Raw genomic sequence first — 18,734 nt, forward strand, 5'->3', positions numbered from 1 at the left:
ATATAATCGTTTGTATTAATGTCATAACCCAGAGCCATGAGGACAGGACTGTGCTTGCTTTCACACGACAGGACCCTAAGGAACAGGGTTGAGCCTACAGTGAGGTGAGTGAGGCTCTTGTAAGAGGAGAGGCCACCCTCTCTACACCGTGCCTCTACCCCACAGTTCAGTAGTCAAGGTAAGGAGGATTTGAATGCGATACTTTAGAAAATAAAGGTCAATGCGAAACATCCATGATGAATAAAATATCAACATTTTAGAAAAGGACAGGATCGATATTGCTGATTTCCCCCTCTGCTTCAGGCTTTACCATGGCTCAGCACGGCACAGACAATGCACATGTGCTCACACATTCCCAACTCTGTTTCCAAAGCTCTCTTAAAGTCGCGTCATGGCAGCACCAAGACAAACCATCAACCACAACAACAGTGTCGCTGGAAAACGAGGCATTTCCTGCTTGCACTGAGACACACTCAGACGCCACTACTTTAGTTTCTTCCCGGTTTGGAGGACAGGCACTGGTGTTCCTGATTCATTAGCAAGTAGCTTACTTGATTCAAGTAGCAAGTAAGGGGTGACAACTAACACTCAGACATCACCCACAATTTTATTGCCATCTATTCTTAGTTCTTCTCTCAACTTGGATTTAAAACATGAGGACACCGTTAAAGCTCATGACCAAGTGTCTTGACCCGCTGAACAGAACACGATGTATCAATTTTCTCAATTCATACATTGTTTCTTGGAAGAAAGCTGGGCACCTTGGGAGAGGTGTTAATTAATTCTTATGATAGTGAAGGGATTCTTGAGAAACACTAGAGTTAAAGCAGCTTTAACAAATAGTTCACCAGCTCTTAGGCTAGGTTGCCCAGTGCTCTGATAGAAGTGCCATGCTTCAAGGACCATCTTACAATGATGGCCTTGCATATGTCTTACCCCTCCCTACCCTGCCTCTGCACCAACTCCCCAAGGCCCTCTGTTCTACAGGGAGCCAGTCCCCTCCCTCATCTATTCCAAGCTAGTCTCACACAGACTCAGGGCAAGTCCCACAATCTCACACATTTTTTGCCTTAGACACAATGACAAACACAGCTTTCTTTTTAAAATAGCCCACGAGCCACCTCACTTCCTGCTCCCACCACTCATCCCCAAGCCCAAGTGAACGTCTCCCAATCATCTCAGAATGCTGACTCAGTCTCTCCTCATACAACAGGGGAAGAGCAATGACTCATGGGATGACTGCGATGGTAGGATTAGCAGAATGAAATGAACAGGGGTTAAAGGGCAGAGATTTTGGATTAGAAAGAGAAAGTCTTGTAAAATATGCTGTAATTCTATAAAGTTACCTGCCCCCCTTTCCAATGAAGGCGACTTTTTCTGGAAAGTAATTTTCAGAAATTGGGTGAAACAGGTTGATCATGGTCAAGCTGCAAAATGCCAAGACTTAGATCATCTTTTTTTAACGATCCCTACCTCATATGTGTGCCTCTTCCACTCCCCATATTACCCTACATACAACCAGGAGTCAGTGCCCCTGGGAACCCTGACACTGGATGTCCGCATCCATGGTGGCCAAGGGGAGGGGTTGGGGGGTGGTGAAAAAGGTGAGGGATTCAAAAGTGCAGGTTGGTACTTGCAGTGGTCACAGAGGTGTGGAGCTCAGCATAGGAATATAGTCAGTAATATTACACTATGCAGGGTGTCAGGGGGTTACTTGAAATATTGAGGGGACCACTTTGTAAAGTGTATGACAGTCTAACCACCATGCTCTACACCTGATACAGAGTAACACTGAAAGCAAACTGCAATTGAAAACAAATTTGAACAGGGGACGGAAAGCTAGAGGAGAGGCAGAGAGGACTTACTGGTGGGGCGCAGAAAAGGTCAGGGGACTTAGCATCCCCGTCTCCACCATCTCGAGAGTTTGTTTCATTTCCAGCTTCTTGTACAAAGAAACAATGCTTGATTTTGGCAGGTTCTTTCGAATTAGGATTTTCCGTAAATATCTATGATCAAACTTCTTGAACCTAAAATGAAACCCAACATTTTGGGAATGTTTAATCTCTGTACATGTCCCAAACTACATCTTTTTCTTAAAACCAATGACTACTTAACTGTAGTCTGAGAAATGCCAGGAGAGTCCCGGGAATTCAGAGCCTTCGAACACGTTTTTTATAATCATAGAATTAATACATTTTTTAAAATAAAGGGGAATGGCTCGCTGGTCTGAATACACTGACAGTTAACTAAAGGAAGGGACAAGCAATCGCGACAAAAGCACGGAGGCCGGCCTAGCTCAACGCCAGGGGGGAGGGGCTGAGGCTGCTGAACCCTGTCTCCGTCTAGGAGCCAGAGAGGTGGCAGCCGCACTGGCAGTGATACTGGCCTGTCCGGCCAAAGCCCAGTAGGTGTGCGTGGCCCTGGGGTTTTAGCAGTGTTGCCCATTATGCTGCAGATCATTTTCAATCCTGCCAACGAAGGGGGAGGGGCGACGAGAGCCCGCGTGCACCCTGAGGTCTGGTGACGGAGAGTCTGAGCGGGATGCTGGTGGCAGCTGACTTCTGTGTGACGCGGTCGGTGAGGACCTGCAGTGCGCGAGGCCCTCGGAGCCGCCTCGCGTGGAGGAGGAATTCTCGCTTGCAGCCAGCTCACACCTGGGTCTGCCTGCTCCGCTGACTGCCTCTGTGCCCCGCCACGTGGCTTCCCCCGCACCGCTGGGCCGCGCCCCGCTCCCCCCACACCCGCATGGACACCAGTGTCCCCGCTACTACTTCTGGGTCGCCTCCGCCCTTTCCCTTCCCTGCCTGCCCCTTAGAGCCGGACACTCCGCAGTCCTGTCCCCTCTTCACGCCCACGGCCTCGGCTGCCAAGCTCTCCAACCACTCGGCCCTCTAGCTCCAGCCCCCGTACTCCTCTCGAACCCGAGGCGACGTCCGAAGGGCGCGGAGTAAGCGGAGACCCTTAAACAGGGCCTGCTAGTTCACTCGGCTCACCCTGCGGGGTCTGCCCAGGCTCGGCCTGCACCGCCCTGCACCCCCCTGCACCCCTGCCCGGAACCCCGAGAGTCGCTCTCCTTTCCCACTTGCTTCTTGCGTGGCCTGGCCCCCGGGCCCCTGATCTCCCCCCCCCCCCCCCCCGATTCTTTCCAGCTTTGTGCTCAGCTTCAACCTAGCATGCGAGGCCCCGGGAGCCCTGCTCCTTACTTGTCTCTCACTTGGTAGTGGCTCCATTGCCCACACACATCTTCAATTCCCGCCTTCAGGTGATCCATCAGCTGCCAAACCGAACACAGGAAAGTGACTGCTGGGGGAACGGTGATTCCAAAAGCCACTCGGGGAATCTGAGACACCCCAGAAAACAAAGGAGGCCTTGATTGCCTGCAGCATTTCCTCTTTTCTCTCATTCTGTTGATGGGACTGAAACTCTTCATTCTTTTCACAGTGATTTAACTTCATTTCATGATTGAAAGACTGCCAAGAAATTTCGTTAATAACACGCATGACTGCACGGCCGGTGTGGCTCAGAGGACTGACCGTGGTGCCCTGGACTGAGGGCGCCAGTTCAGGTCCTGGGCAGACACATGCCGGGGCGCAGGGTCGGTCGTCCGTGGGGGCGTGCAGGGGGGCAGTTGACGTTTCTCTCTCACATCCATGATTCTATCTCTCTCCCTTCCTCTCTCTTTAAAAAATAAATTTTAAAAAAAGTAAAAATATAATAATGCATACGACTGCAATGGGACAGGGTTCTTTCCACTTCCTCCACATGGTATTTTTCCAGAATGATCTAAGAGTATCTCATTACTGAAATCACGCTGATATAAAGCCTAATAATTAACCATTACTTTTAATTTCATTGCAAAAGAAAAGAAAAAGCTAGTATCCAATTTACACAGTTCCTAAAAATATAATATTACAGATATTCTATTATAATAACATATAACAAGAAAATTTTCCTATGTGCCTAATTTTTTATCTAAAATTTTGTCTCAGTATTTATATTTCATACTGCATTTGATTTATAAAAATTGTTTAAAGGCATTTAGGGAAAAAAAGCACGATTCTTTCAAAATGTATAAATTGGTCTTTATATACTTTAAATTTGTGATTAAAGTTCATACTAGCTTCCAAATATTATCTAAATAGATTAAAATACTAAATTAATTCTGACATACTTAATTGATGAACATTCTACCACTAATGATAACTTTTTTGAGAAAAAATAAATTAGGGGATACCTAATTTCTATTGTCTTAGGTATATAATCTCTAACTTCTTAAAATAATGAGCAAGGGGATAAAGATAGAACAAAAACGTTTAATTAGGTTAAAGCATTACTGGTTTTAGAACACTGCTCCCTATCCTCACCTGCTGAACATTTTTGAATGACCCAGAAAATGTTGGTTTGGGTTCCCTGAAATTTAATTGCTTTACTTCCTCAGGTGACTTTGGCCATCAAATTCAGGGCTGATTTTGAAGGATTTCGGCAGTTTCTCCAGCTTTAGAATCATGAACTCGCAGGGATGAGAGAAACCGAGAAATGATCTGAGTCGATGACCCCTCAAAGCTTCCTCCTCCAGCATGATAACTACACCAAGGCCCAACCTACTGGCAAGGGCCCATTCAGCTTCGGGTGTGCCCCATGGGAAGCCAGTCAGAGTGTTCTACATCGATGGAGCTGAGGTCTGGCTCCCTGTCTCCTCCATCCATCACTTCTCATTCCTATCCCCCGGGGCACACAGAGTGGTACCCCTTCAATACTGTATGAAACTTCAGTAAACCAACAGGCAGGAACCTCATCCAACTTCACTCTCACCTGTCTGACTTGGATATTTTTCCTGGAACCTGCCCCTGGGCCTTGTCTGCAGAGGGAGTGGAAATCTTTACCCCTTTTAAATTCAGGGTTCAGAAAGAACAGAGGATCCTGTGTTCCACTGGAACAATGACTGTAGAACCAAGTAGGATAACCCTCAACATTAGCCACAGTGATAATGTTTTGAAGTGTCAATGGACCCAGGCTAGTCCTAATGATCATTAACAGTGAACTAGATACTGCAGTGAAGGCATTTTGTAGCTGTGATTGGAGCCCAGAACCAAGGGAGACCATTGCAGATCACTTGGGTGGGCCTGATCGATCGGCTGAGAGGTCTGGAGAGCACAGCTCCGGCTGCCCTTGCGCACAGCGACTGCAGCTCATGCCTAGGGCGCCCCGCCCTTCTGAATGACCTGGTCTTCAAATCTTCGACTGGCCTCGCCAGTCCCCACAGTAGGTAAGCAATTCCTTGCAATAAAGTTCTTGACATATATCTCCTACTGGTTCTGCTTTTCTCCTCAGAAACACTGTCAGCTCGGACCAACAGGAAGAGAGAGAAAACGAAATGAAGGAAGGCCTCCAGATCCCCAAAACTCAGCAGGCAAGAACCAGGCTGATCAAACTAACGCGCTCTCGAAACTGCCACCTTTGATGACAAGCCAGGCGTGCGCAGAGGGTGGAGTTTAGAACCAAGAAGGTGGAACGCAGACTCACAGAAGATTGTTCTCAGGTCTTGAAACCAAGGAGTTTTCCCAGGTGGATTGAAAGTCTGCTTGGGTTAGAGGACTCCTGTGTCCTTCCCCTCCCTCTGAGGAGTGTCTGTACCTGCTACCCTTCGACTGCCCCCAGTGCGTTTGGGAGCAGATACCTTGTTTCCTGTGTCACAGGGTAAGAACTGGATGGGGTTTGGCCTCAGGATGGGTCACACCCAGGGCCCCATTCATGCGTGACTTAGATGATATATTTGAAGCTTTTGAACTGGTATGATTTAGATTGGATTTTTGGTCTTTGAGTTGATGCTATAATAAATTGAAACTTTAGTATGTTGGAATAGAGTTCATGTGTTTTGCATGTGGAACAGACATGAATCTTTGAGGAACAGAGGGCAGACTGTGGTAGGCAGAGTAACGGTCTCCAAAGATGTCCACATATTAATCCTCAGAACCTGTGAACATGTCAATTCATATGCAAAAGACAAATTAAGATAGCACATGAACTAGGGTTGCCAGCCAGCTGACTGGAAGATAGAGCGAATATCCTGAGGTATCCACACGGGCCCGATATCATCACAAAAGTCTTCGATACGGAGGGGAGTCAGAGGCTCAGATCCGAGTGATGCCGCGTGAGGAAGACTGCCTGTCACCGCCGGCCATGACGCCAGAGGGGTCAGGGCCAGGAATCCAGAAAAGGCCAGGGCGCAGGTGCTCCCCTGAAACCTCCAGGAAGTGACGTGTCCTACAGCATCTTGATTTCAGCCTAGGGAGGCCCACTGTGAACTTCTGACTTCCGGGAATATGAGATAATAACTTTGCTTTTTTCGAACCACTGAGTTTGTAGAAATTTCTCACAGTAGCTGCGGGGGACTGGTAGTCTCTCTCGGTGACGCTGCAGAGGAAGGAGGCTATGTCTAGGGACATGTACCTGCAGTTCATCAAAGTCCTGCATAGGTGGCAAATAGAAAACATTTCATTAACTTATTAATTATGACAAAGAGATAACTTACACGAATGTGAAGCTCTTCGTTGATGGATTCTTTTTTATTAGTTTTTTTAACATCCAGGTACCTGACCAGAGGGCCAATTGTGATTCCCTAGATCATAAGTAATAAAATAAAGGATTTTGTTGTGGTGAAGAATGTCATTATAGAGAACAAATCTATTAGTGAAACAATTAGAACGTCCCATTTTTAGCTTCTATTGGATAGATGCTTCAGTGTTTACTTTAATTCTTATTTATTTCTTTTAAATTCTGTAATAAAGACAGGAATTATGTCTATATTTTAAAATAGGACTTTGGTTTTATACCCTAAAATAACTTCTCATTAGTTTGCCGAAAGGTAACTTAAGCTAAAAGAAAACTGTGTGTGGAGTACAAATTGGAACCTTATTTTTAGCAATATACAGTAGAGCAGCTATAATTGACCTGTTATCCACAAATAACTTGATTGATGTGTTTTACTGATTAGAAACCAACAGATTTTAGAGGTTGAGGGATGACCACAAACATGATCTAGAAATATTTGGGAATTTAGTTTGGGTATATTAGATAATTTCTCAAAATAATAAACAGAGGATATAAAGATCGAAAATCATGTCTGAAAATCTAATGAAGTGTACTTTTATGGTATTATAATAATTTAATACGTAATCATGCAAGTATCTACTTATTTCAAATATGAACTAAATCTACCAACCTGAATAAAGACAGTAAAATATATAACCACTAGAGTAGCAGTGACAAACATTTTCTTCCTGGGAAAAAGAGACAGAGGAAGCAAAAATGCCAGAGAAAAACTCCCAGCTCCTCGAACGCCGCTGTAGAAAACGATGCACTGGTCCTTGGCGGAGAAGGGGGAAGTCCGGAACTGGTTACTGATGTAGAAGAGAGCAAGCACGCCTAGAGGGGAGACGGGCGTTAGGGCACGAGCCGATCGACACTGCTGCTGAGCGGAGTCCTGCACCTGCGCCTTCAAAGCTAGGCACCCTCACTCCACCACTGTGCTTGCCCCCCAACAGTACTTCTCCAGGCCAGTAGCTTCCTCAAGTCTTCTGTGTGTGTGTGTGTGTGTGTGTGTGTGTGTGTGTGTGTGTATTTGAAGAAATAAAATCTTGATAATTTTGTTATGAGAAATGGCATTTACTTTCTCATCTCCACTCATAATTTTTGCTCTGCCTTTCAAAACAAGGTAAAGCAAGGGTCTTGCCTGGGGAATAAAAACATTTTTACCTTTCTGTGTTCTCAATGAGTAACCAAAGAAGGTGTGTAAGTTTCAATATGAAAGGAGACTTCTCAGCGCAGGTACCCACGGTCTCCCCTCCTCCCACCACCACACCGAAATCACAACTAAACTACAGCACAACCATCACTCAAAACCACCTGGAATCGAGCTGAATGGAAGTCCTACAACTACGAAATTAAAGCAGCAGCCACACTGAGACTGGTAGGAGGGTGGAGGCTGATGGGCTGGTCCCACACCCACATGTGGTGAACAGAAATCAGAGGACACCTTGGCTGGGAAGGTCTTCCCTGAGGACTGAGGGGTCCCAGCCCCACACCAGACCCCCCAGCTCAGGGTTCCAGTGCCAGGAAGAGAAATTCCATCACTTCTGGCTGGAAAACCAGCGGAAACTGAGGTTGAGGGAGGCTGACACTTCTGGAGCCCCAGGCAGCTCCTCTTAAAGGGTCCGCACACAGACTTACTCTGACCCACTCGCTCTGAGCTCCAGTGTAGGGGAGGCAACTAGAAAGGCACCAGGGACATATGGGGAAGAACTGAGTTGTTTGGCATTGGGGCGAGGGCTGGAGAGGCAGCTTTCTCCTGGACAGACCTGTTGTTCCTTTGGTGAGCCCTTCCCCTACGGGGCAGGCAGACAGCCGCCATATCTGGGATTCCAGCAACCTGGCTCACACTGTTTGCCCCACCCTGGTGACTCCCTGAGCCCTCCCCCCCCAACTTTCAGACCCACTCAAGCTGTTACCAGTTGCTTTACCACAATAATGGTCTGTCTTAGATTCTGCTTCAGATTTTTCTAAATTCTCACAAACAAGAAGCATCTGGCCTTAGTGAGCCCCATACCTCTCATTAAGTGGTCCCAAGCCTGGTACTGGAAGCAGCCAGCATTGGTTAACAATTTGGCTTTGCCTGGGCACCCCCAAGCCCAGCATAAGAAGCAGCCATCTGCAGATCACTTTGTAGGTTATGCCTGGTGGCCCCGGGTAGAACACAGGCAGTGGCTGACCTTGCCCCAGGGCCAGCACACCCAGTGGACAGCTTCAGAACACTGCGAAGCCCCACCACCCAACCACCTCCACAAGTGACACACTCAAGGAATGGAGTCTGTGGGTACCAGAGCCCTGCTGAAGTAAGTCTTGCTCTGTGTGGGGGCCCCTGCACAACTGATCATCCAAGGAGGTCAGGGGTCAGAGGATAGTGGGCACACCCAGTCCTTGCAGCTGATCAGCCTGAGTAAAACCCTCTCATTGATGTGCCAACAGCAATCAAGACTCAATTACAACAGAAGGGTGTAAAGTCCACACAAGGGGTGGACCTTGAGGGCCCAGCTGGAAGACCAGGGAGGCTGTGCCACAGGACCCTACAGAACAACTACTACAATAGGCCACTCTAGGAAGCCCAGGAGATATAGTAACTCTACCTAATACATAGAAACATACACAGGAAGGCAGCCAAAATGAGGAGACAAAGAAACATGTCCCAAATGAAAGAACAGAACAAAACCCCAGGGAAAAAATTAATGAAACAGAGATAAGCAATCTAACAAATGCAGAGTTTAAAACGCTGTTTATAAGGATGCTCAATGAACTTAGTGAGAACTTCAATAAACTTAGTGAGGGCCTCAAGAGCATAAAAAAGGAGCAGTCAGAAATGAAGGAGGCACAGTCAGAAATGAAGGAGGCACTAACTGAAATAAAGAATAATTTACACAGATTTAATAGTAGAGTAGGTAAAGCTAAGAAGCAAACCATTGATTTGGAATATAAAGAAGCAAAAAACACCCAATCAGAATAGCAAAAAGAAAAAAGAATCCAAAAAATGAGGCTAGTGTAAAGAACCTCTGGGTCAACTTCAAGCATACCAACGTTCGCATCTTGGGGCTGCCAGAAGGAAAAGAAAGAGAACAAGAAATTGAAAACCTATTTGAAACAATAATGACAGAAAACTTTTCTAACTTGGTGAAGGAAACAGACATACAAGTCCAGGAAGCACAGAGAGTCCCAAACAAGATGAAACCCAAGACAGATCATCATTAAAATGCAAAAGGTTCAAGACAAAGAGAGAATCTTAAAAGCAGCAAGAAAAAAGCAGTTAATTACATACAAGGGTGTTCCCATAAGACTGTCAGCTGATTTCCCAAAAGAAATGTTGTAGGCCAGAAGAGAGTGGCAAGAAATATTCAGAATGATGAAAAGCAAGAACCTACAACCTATATTACTCTATCCTGCAAAGCTATTGTTTAAAATTGATGGATATATAAAGAGTTTCTCAGACAAGAAAAAGCTAAAGAAGTTCATCACCACCAAACCAGTATTATATGAAATGTTGAAGGGTCTTCTTAAAGAACAACAACAAAAACACAAACAATAAAATGACAATAAATACATATCTATCAACAATTGAATCTACAAACAAAATGAACAAACAGAAAAGAAACATTCTCATAGATAGAGAGAACATTTTGTTGGTTGCTAAATAGGAGGATGGTAGGGGGAATGGGTAAAAAAGGTGAAGGGATAAAGAAGTACAAATTGGTTGTTATACTGACAAACTTCAAAGGGAAGGGGGGTGGGAGGTGGGAAGAAATAAACCAAAGAATGTATCTGCAGATATGCATAACCAATGGTCACAGATAATAGTGGGGGAAAGGCAGGAGGGTGGTGAGAGTGGGAAGGAGGGGCTCAATAGGGGGAAAAAACATGTGCAATACATTCAACAATAAAGATTAAGTTTAAAAAAACATGCAAATTTAAGGGGAAAAAAAAGAAAGGAGCCTTCTTGATGACTGTGGTTTGGTTCTTCCTGAGAATCAATGCAAGCAAAAAAAGATGTCGGCAAGAATTTAAGAGGAGGGCTTGTTGTCAGTAAGTCAGGGGTGAAGTGTGCGAGAGCTTGTTTAAAGCACAGAGGTACTTTCTACCACACTGACTTTCCATCCCCAACTGACCCACACAACTACTACCGTCAATGAAGTGGTTCCTGGTGGGAAAGGACCCTTCACTAACACTCTGACTGAAGAAGTTTCACAGCAGAATAATAAAGTTCCCAGCATCCTCATGGGTCTTCTCATCACACAGATTCACAGCGAGCAACCTTTGATTACAGGCATATTGATAGCACAAGAGTTACATTTGAATTTCTCCCTTTAGCATTGTTTGTCCTGGCCCCTCCACATACTCGCTGGTCATGTGACCTCAGGCCAGGCTCTTAATTATGTTATGTACTCAATGTCCTCCGTTGTTTAATGGAGGTAATAACAGCATTTCTATCAGAAGGTGGGTGTAAGGTTGGCATTAATTTTGTAACTATAAATAATTGTAAAGCAGGGCCTTGTATGTTACATGCCTTCATGAGTGTGAACTATTATTTGCTACAATGAGTCAGGCTAGAAAGAGCAAGGCTGGGACTGGAGCACTGGGTTCTGACACCGGGCTCTGCCTCCCAGTGTGAGGTGGCCAAGTCAGCTATGCTCTTGGTGGCTGTTCCCTCCGCTAGACCATGGAGTTAGGCTAAGGGTCACCAAGCATCAGTGATGTTGAAGGCTCCACAGTATCCGTCCTCCCCTAGATGGTTCTATTCTTGTTGGCCGGGCTGGAGCTCTGTAGTGTCATTTGTCTTGACGTGAGCTTTACTAACCCTGTGGATTCCTATCAGGTTAGAACTGAAAGAAACTTGGACATGTGTCCACATCCACCATTCTGTGAAGGAAGAATACTCTGAGTAGTTATTTATCTGTCTGAGGTCAAACAGCAGTTAGTAATAATGCCAAGATTTGATGTGAGATTGTAAATTTCTATCACAGTTCACTTAATTTTTTTCCCCCTTGAGGACCCAATAGGCACATATATTCAGCATAAGTTTTATGAATGTTTTAATATTTCTTCATTCTTATTTTTTCTAAGATCCTAAAACCCATCCTAAATTAATTTAGCATCGATATGCTCAATAAGTTCTCAGCCATTTCTCCTAATTTCTTTTTGAGTAACTGGCTTGACAACATTGATCAAAGTCATTTAAAAATGCTTCAAATATTAGTCAAATCATTGTAAAATATAATTGCTTCTAGTCAAAAGGCAACATATATGTTGTAGTTTAAAACTTAATGTTTTTTTTTTTTTTTTTCTAACTGAAGAAGCATAAAATAAGATAAATCAGTAGCCATTAGTCAAGACATCTCATTTTTAAAATATTTTTAGGGGTGATGCCAGTTACATTATATATAGAGTTGTCTTTACTCATGAATACTAAGCACTTCTTAAAAATAAAGATTCACTTCCTGGTCCTTGGTTTCTTTACATCACACTCAACCCTCAACTGAAATCATCTATATTATTCAGGAAATTCTTTTTAACAGCACTCGCCACACAGGGAATAAAGTTTTTGACACCTCACTGTTCCTGTAACAAAAGTGTAAATGCCTGCAGCTCATGATCTATATCTGATGTAAGGTGCGAGGGGGACCACCTAACACCAGAAGTGAGGAGCCAGGAGAAATTCACTGTTATATTTAAATGCACAGGTGTGAAAATTCTCTCTTCAGTTAGAAAAATAATACCTCTTGCTCAGGGGCCGAATCTTATCAGCCACTAGGGACGTTGAACTGATCGAAAGAGGAAACAGAACATTCCTGGTCACTACAGGTACCCACACTCCTCTGCCTGGTAAAACCAGTTAGCATCACCTCAATACTTATGCTTTATACTGCAGGAAGAAAGAAGAAAAAACTTTAAAAGCAGCAGGCAGGAGATCTGAGGGACCTGCTGCCCTTACTGAGGGCTCTCCAGATCTGGCAGAAGGCCAGGGTGAAGCACACGAAGGCCCAGTTCCACTCGTGGTTCTTCCCGACGGTGGACACGCCCATGAAGATGAAGATCAGGGTCTCGCTGACACTGCTCAGCATCTTCATGAAGTACTTGATGGTCGTGTAGGATGTCTGGGACACGTTTTCTTCCACGTACTTTTTCATCGTCACTGCACAGGCCGTGATTCTGCAGGAGGAGCTGAGGTCAGGGAGAAGCACAAGGTCTCGCCCCTCCTGCAAACCCCCTTAGCGGCGATGCCACCAATGCACACACCCTGTTTTCACCCCGAGAGACAGCTCTGACCTTCCTCTGGCTGCGGCTTTCCCACAGGTTTCCTTCCTCCCTCTACTCCCTCCTCCAGGGTTTGCACAGTCCAGTGGCGTGGAAGCGGGGCGCAGGGCCTCCCCCACACAACGGCAGGCGGTCGGCACCGCCAGGAGCTGAGCTCTCCCGCGCTGCCCTCCCTCATCAAGGGCTCCGCCAGCCCCCTGGTCTCTCCGCCCTCTGCCTTAAGCCGAAGGAAAGACACGGAGCTGCCTAGGGAGAGTAGTCCAACAAGGCCCCGTTTTCCCCACCTGGGCGATACTTCTCCCCATAACTCATTTATCTGTTCATTTATTTATTTAAATCCTCACCTGAGGAACTTTTTCCACTTCAGATAGAGTGGGAAAGAAACAGAGAGAGGGAGACAGGGGGAGATGGGGGGAGGGAAGGGGGGAGGGAGGGAGAGAGAGAGAGAGAGAGAAACATCGATGTGAGAGAAACACATGGATTGGTTGCCTACAGCATGACCCCAACCAGGGCCAGGGACCAAACCACAACCAAGTACATGTTCTTGAGCAGAATCGAACCTGTGACTCCTTGGTCTGTGGGCGGACGCTCTAATCCCTGAGCCAAACTGGCCAGGGCTCTTATAATTTAATGAGAAATTTTCACTTAAAATATTTCTGGTCTAGATCCAATTAGGAAGGTGTGGGTGGAGAAAGAACTTTGCCTTGTGTTAGTAGTTTTATCTTTTTTAAGGTGGGAAAACAATGACTGTCTAGATTTTAAACTATTAGATTTAATTAAAATAGTTATCTGTATACAATAAAATTAACTGTTCCTGCCTGAATAGCTGAGTATGAGAATAATGTCAAAGAGAAAACAACATGATCAGATATAATGAACCAAGTTGAGAAGCCTCATTCCAAGATCTACACAAGAATAAATAGTTTTTAAAATGTTTCCATTAAGAAAAAGGGAATCTGGACTCCAGCCTATTCCACCTGCCTAGTTCCACACACATGGCAGTCCCGGAGCGGACGCGCTCGGGACACGGCCAAAGGCAGGGCCCAGGAGCAGGCCACGGGCCCTCCTGGCCTGCCCCCTAACTTTAAGATAATGCATTTTTCAAAGAAAAAAATGTGCTGAGATGATTTAACCTTGGAGTTCAGTTTGTCTGCAGCAGCTTTTCTGATCTCTTTAACGTGACCTGACAATTGCTCTGCTCTCCTCAGCAATCAATCACCAGAAGAAAGCAAACAACAATGCTGGAAGAATGTTTGGCAAAGGACCTGAATCTGAGTCTATAAACGTTTAATAAACCTGAATCCTGCAACTCCTTTGAGAACTGGCATCAGCAATCAAGCCTTTTCCCCGGGCTGGCCCACGAGATGGGCTCCTAAATTCTTGCTCTTGGCAGCGAGGGTGGGCCCTTGGTCTGTACTCACGCCAGAATGCCAGAGAGATAGAGAGTCTCCGCAGCTAAGTAGGACAGGTAGCTGAACATGAAGACGATGAGCGGTTCAATTGCAGAGATATTCTGAGTGAAACGTGTGATGAATGCAGAAATGAATCCAAAAATAATGCCGAAAAGTACTCCCCCAACCCCCACAACAACGAATCGGGCACATCCAGCCAAAATGTCAACAGGCTCTATGCTTTCAAATTTGTGCATCTTTGTGAAGGCAATTAATATATTGTATAAGACCTGGACAAAAAGAAAAGAAAAAAAAACATGTATTAGAAATGAGGAATATTTTACACAGATTCTTAACTTTGAGTCTAGTTAAATAATACACAAAAATAAATGACATAAGTTAATATTGACACAGCTGCTTAATTTTTCATTGTGTTACAGTTAATTTAAGTGTCTCCAGTTTGTCTGCACAAGTATCATATGCACAGCCCTCAGCACCCAGCACCTACTACGTGCCAGTCTCTTGCTAAACTCTCTCATTATCAACTTGTTTCCTCTCATCTCCAAATGCACTCTCCATATGGGCTCTATAATAAACAATAGAATTCCTATAAATATTTCTCTCTTTAAAAAAAATTTTTTTCTTTATCGATATTAGAGAGAGAGAGGAAGGTAGAGGGAGAGAGAGATAGAAACATCGATGAGAGAGAACATCAATGGGCCGCCTCCTGCACGCCCCCCACTGAGGATCGGGTCCACAACCTGGGCATGTGCCCTGGCGGGGAATCGAACCGGCTACCTCTTGGTGCATGAGTTGACACCAAACCACTGAGCCACACCGGCCGGGCTAAGTATCTCTCTCTCAATGTGAGCACCGTGTTAAGCTCTCAGCAGAAGGACACTGCAGGAGGAAGGGTCTCCCTGCAACTGCGGCATGGTCTGGGAAGAGTCAGCCATGTAGGAATGAGAACTTCTGTGGATCCTGCCAGAGCCACAGGCCCTGTAAGTGGTCCCTCTGCAATGTCACATCTTTAGCCTGGTGACACATGGTAGAAGAAGCCCCAGCATGGCCCATGTGCAGCATACCTGTCGCCCAAGGGTCCACTTGAACAGCCCTCCCTCTGTAAGCCCCCACCCTGCAACCTGCTGCCCTCTTCCCTCCTGAGACTGGGATCCCACTGCATGTCTGGAGCTCCACTGGCCTCCCTGTCTGCCCTCTGGAGGGCGGGCAATTGTTCGCCCAGCAGTGCAGACCAGCTCCAGCCTGGCTGAACCAGCAGCTGCTCCAGTAGCTCTACACCCCTTCAAAGTGTGTTCTTTGCAGGCTGTCCCTCAGCCCTAGGCTGCCACAGAGAGTTCCTTACATCTGTTCCTTTATCGTTGCTGATATATTTTCTGAATTTTCATAGAATATATTGGGGTGACACTGGTTAATAAAATGATATAGGTTTCAGGTGTACAATTCTATAATACAGTGTATATTCTATTGTGTTCACCACCCAAAGTCAAGTCTCCTTCCATCACCATTTTGTACCTTCCTAATCCTCTTCTGCCCGCCCTCCCCCTTTCCCTCTGCTAATCACCACTTGCTGTCTGTGTCTATGAGTTTGGGTGTTGTTGTTTGTTTTTGCTTAATCTCTTAACATTCTAACCCAGCTCCCAACCCCTCTCCTCTAACTGCTGTCAGTCTGGTGTCTGTCTCTGAGTCTGTTTCTATTCTCTTTGTTAGCTTCTTTGTTCATTAGGGTTCACATATGCTGGTGGGGGCCAGTCAGGAAAGAGAAACCACAAGCAGGTTAAACAGTGGTTTCTCCTTCCTGAATGGACCCCACTGGCTGCACTTTCCAGATACGTCATCTCACCGAACCCCCAAATCTCTAGCCCGTGTGATGCCCACTGCCGATGCTTCTCCGCGTTCTCCACTCATTTCAGCATTTCTAGGAAGCCACAGTCACGCCGATCACTGTGCCATGTCACGTGGCCAGCCCAGAACTCAAACCAGACTGCGAGTGGCAGTGGTGAGACACGCGAGGGAAGTGAAGTGAGGACTGTGGGAGATGAACAGCTCCGAGAATATCAGGCCCGAAGGGTCCTGGGAAAGCACAGTGCACACTACTCAGCTCTGTGTCTTACGCTGTGACAAATAGAAACTCAGATGGGGCTGAACTGAAACTCAAGGAAATGGGGTCCATGACCTGTCTACGTAGCAAACATATTTTACAAAACTGGTATAATACTGGTCTATTTTATTTAAGCAAAGTGAAGCCACGTTTTAAGAAAAATCTTGGCTGCATAAAAGAGAATTATGGCTTATGGCTTCAGCATGAACCCAAAAGAAACACAGTGGTTGTATCCACGCCAGCGAGCTTGTTTAGCCCAATTTCACCTTTCGCCTGACCTCAGAGCACCTGCGTGTGGGTCTCCGCAGCCCCGAGTCTCCCACTTTGGGAGCTATGCTCCCTTCCAACGAGTTAAGTCAAGAAGGGGGGCAGATGCTTCTGCAAGACCCTGAAAAGTCAGGTCTGAATGCACTCAGCTGGGACCTGGGAGATTATTTGACTCTCAAACTCAGAGAAAACTTAGGGAATTCAACTATGACTCAAAGATTTGCATGTTGTTGCCACAGACAAACATTCTTTTGCATGGCTCTCCAGATGATAAGTAGCTGCCAGTCTGTTTCCAGGGCCTGGGAAAGCCATTCAGGCCCTCCCTGTCCCTGAATGCCAATGTGCCCTGCCCAGAAGATGCCACAGCAGTTTCAGAGGCTCACGTAGTACATCTAATTAAGCAGACCACGTTTATAGACACAATGCATATTGACTACATAAAAAAAAAATTCTTATCTTTCAAATGACCAGGCTCTGGATGTCACTGTGGTTGTAAAGATTTCCTTTGGACTCATTTGAATTCCAATGCGCATGTATTCTTTGCATGTTGGAGGTAAAGCAACCAATGCGCTGTCTCAGACACGTCCACAGCACTGACGGAAATCCAGGGCATTCACCCTCTTCACTCAGCGTGGCGCGTGATACTGTGATAAAATAAGCTGTGTGTGTAATACATACAGGGTACGGCAAAAGTAGATACAACTGTAAACTTACTTTTGCCGCTCCCGATATATACATTTTTGTCTTTGTCTTCTGACACAGACAGAAAATCAGTTTACTTCCTATTACTGTTTGTTTTAAATACAGCAGTCGCCTCAGACGGCCTGCAGCACAGGGCAGGGCGGGGCGTGGCGCTGGCTTCCGCCCTCTCCAGGCCCACCTCCTCCCGCACCCTCCCAGCACCTAAAAACCTTGTAACTTCTTTATTTTTAATCCTCACCTGATGATGTTTTTCGTTGATTTCAGAGAGAGGAAGGGAGAGAGAAACATCAGTGAGCGAGAAACATCCATTGGTTGCCTTCTGTAAGCACCCTAACCAGGGACTGACCAGCACACTCGGGGATGTGCCCTGACTGGGAATCGAACCCGCCACCCTTCAGCGTGCTGGCAGTGCTGCAGCCACCTGGGCCACACTGGCCAGTGCACAGTGTGCTTTCCTGAGTGCTGGGGGGAGGAGCACCTTTTGTTATTCATGATGAGCGCTTTTCAACCTCACTGGAGTTGACACTGACGAAGTGACTGGCTGGCCCAGGACAGCTTCAGGATGGGGGCTGGGTACCGGAGGAACCAATTATGTGATCAGAAGGTTGTAACTTTTAATCCCATCCTAGACCCTGACCCCTGCCCTGACCTCCAGGGAGAAGAGAGGAGCTGAAGATTGGGTTCAATAACCAAAAGCCAGTGATTGAATCAGTTCCGCCTATGTAATAAAACTTCCCCAAACCTAGGACAGGTCTAGGCTGGTGCTGGCAGGCGTGGAAGCCGGGGCCTTGCTGGGGCAGCCCAGGTGTCTCTGAGCTGGATCCTTCATAAAAACCAGGAGCCCTGGCTGGTGCAGGTCAGTGCTTAGAGTGTCGGACTGTGCACCTTTGGCCATGGGTTCGATTCCTGGTCAAGGGCACATACCTGGGTTTCAGGTTTGATCACCGGGCCAGGTCAAGCACATTCAGGAGGCAACTGATCAATGTATCTCTCACACTGCTATTTCTCTCTCTCCCCACTCCCCCTTACTCCATCCCTCCCTTTCACTTTTTCTAAAAATCAATGGAAAAAATATCCTCCAGTGAGGATTAACAAAATAATAATAATAATATAAATATATAACCAGTAATAGGAAGTAAACTATTTTTTTAGTTCTGTTAGCTGTTCCAGCAAATTATCAAACCTGAGGAGGGGACTGTGGGAACCCCAGCGTTACAGCCGGTCGGTGAGAAGTATGGGCGGCCCAGACGTCCGAGTGGAGTCTGAAGTGTGCGACGGATTTGAATTATGGTGTCTGTGCTGGTTCGGGCAGGTACTCTCAGAACTGCACTGACTCTGAGGACACCACTGGTGTCTGGACAACTGGAGACTTGGTTGACGTTGGGGGGAAAATGCTCACA

General features: G+C 46.1%; 1 protein-coding gene across 1 annotated transcript in view; it reads right to left on the reverse strand.

The window, feature by feature from the left end:
- The window catches only part of SLC9A4 (solute carrier family 9 member A4), a 68,804-nt gene that overhangs the window by 16,890 nt on the left and 33,180 nt on the right, over nt 1-18,734 (reverse strand). Inside the window, exons 3-8 of the mRNA XM_036262459.1 lie at nt 14,277-14,536; nt 12,533-12,750; nt 7,223-7,425; nt 6,533-6,619; nt 3,204-3,274; nt 1,866-2,027 (exon numbers count right to left, since the gene is read on the reverse strand). Coding sequence (XP_036118352.1) covers nt 1,866-2,027; nt 3,204-3,274; nt 6,533-6,619; nt 7,223-7,425; nt 12,533-12,750; nt 14,277-14,536 — 1,001 coding nt within the window. The remainder of the gene's footprint in view (nt 1-1,865; nt 2,028-3,203; nt 3,275-6,532; nt 6,620-7,222; nt 7,426-12,532; nt 12,751-14,276; nt 14,537-18,734) is intronic.

This window comes from Molossus molossus, unplaced genomic scaffold, assembly GCF_014108415.1.
Source record: "Molossus molossus isolate mMolMol1 unplaced genomic scaffold, mMolMol1.p scaffold_m16_p_15, whole genome shotgun sequence".
Lineage (NCBI taxonomy): Eukaryota > Metazoa > Chordata > Mammalia > Chiroptera > Molossidae > Molossus > Molossus molossus.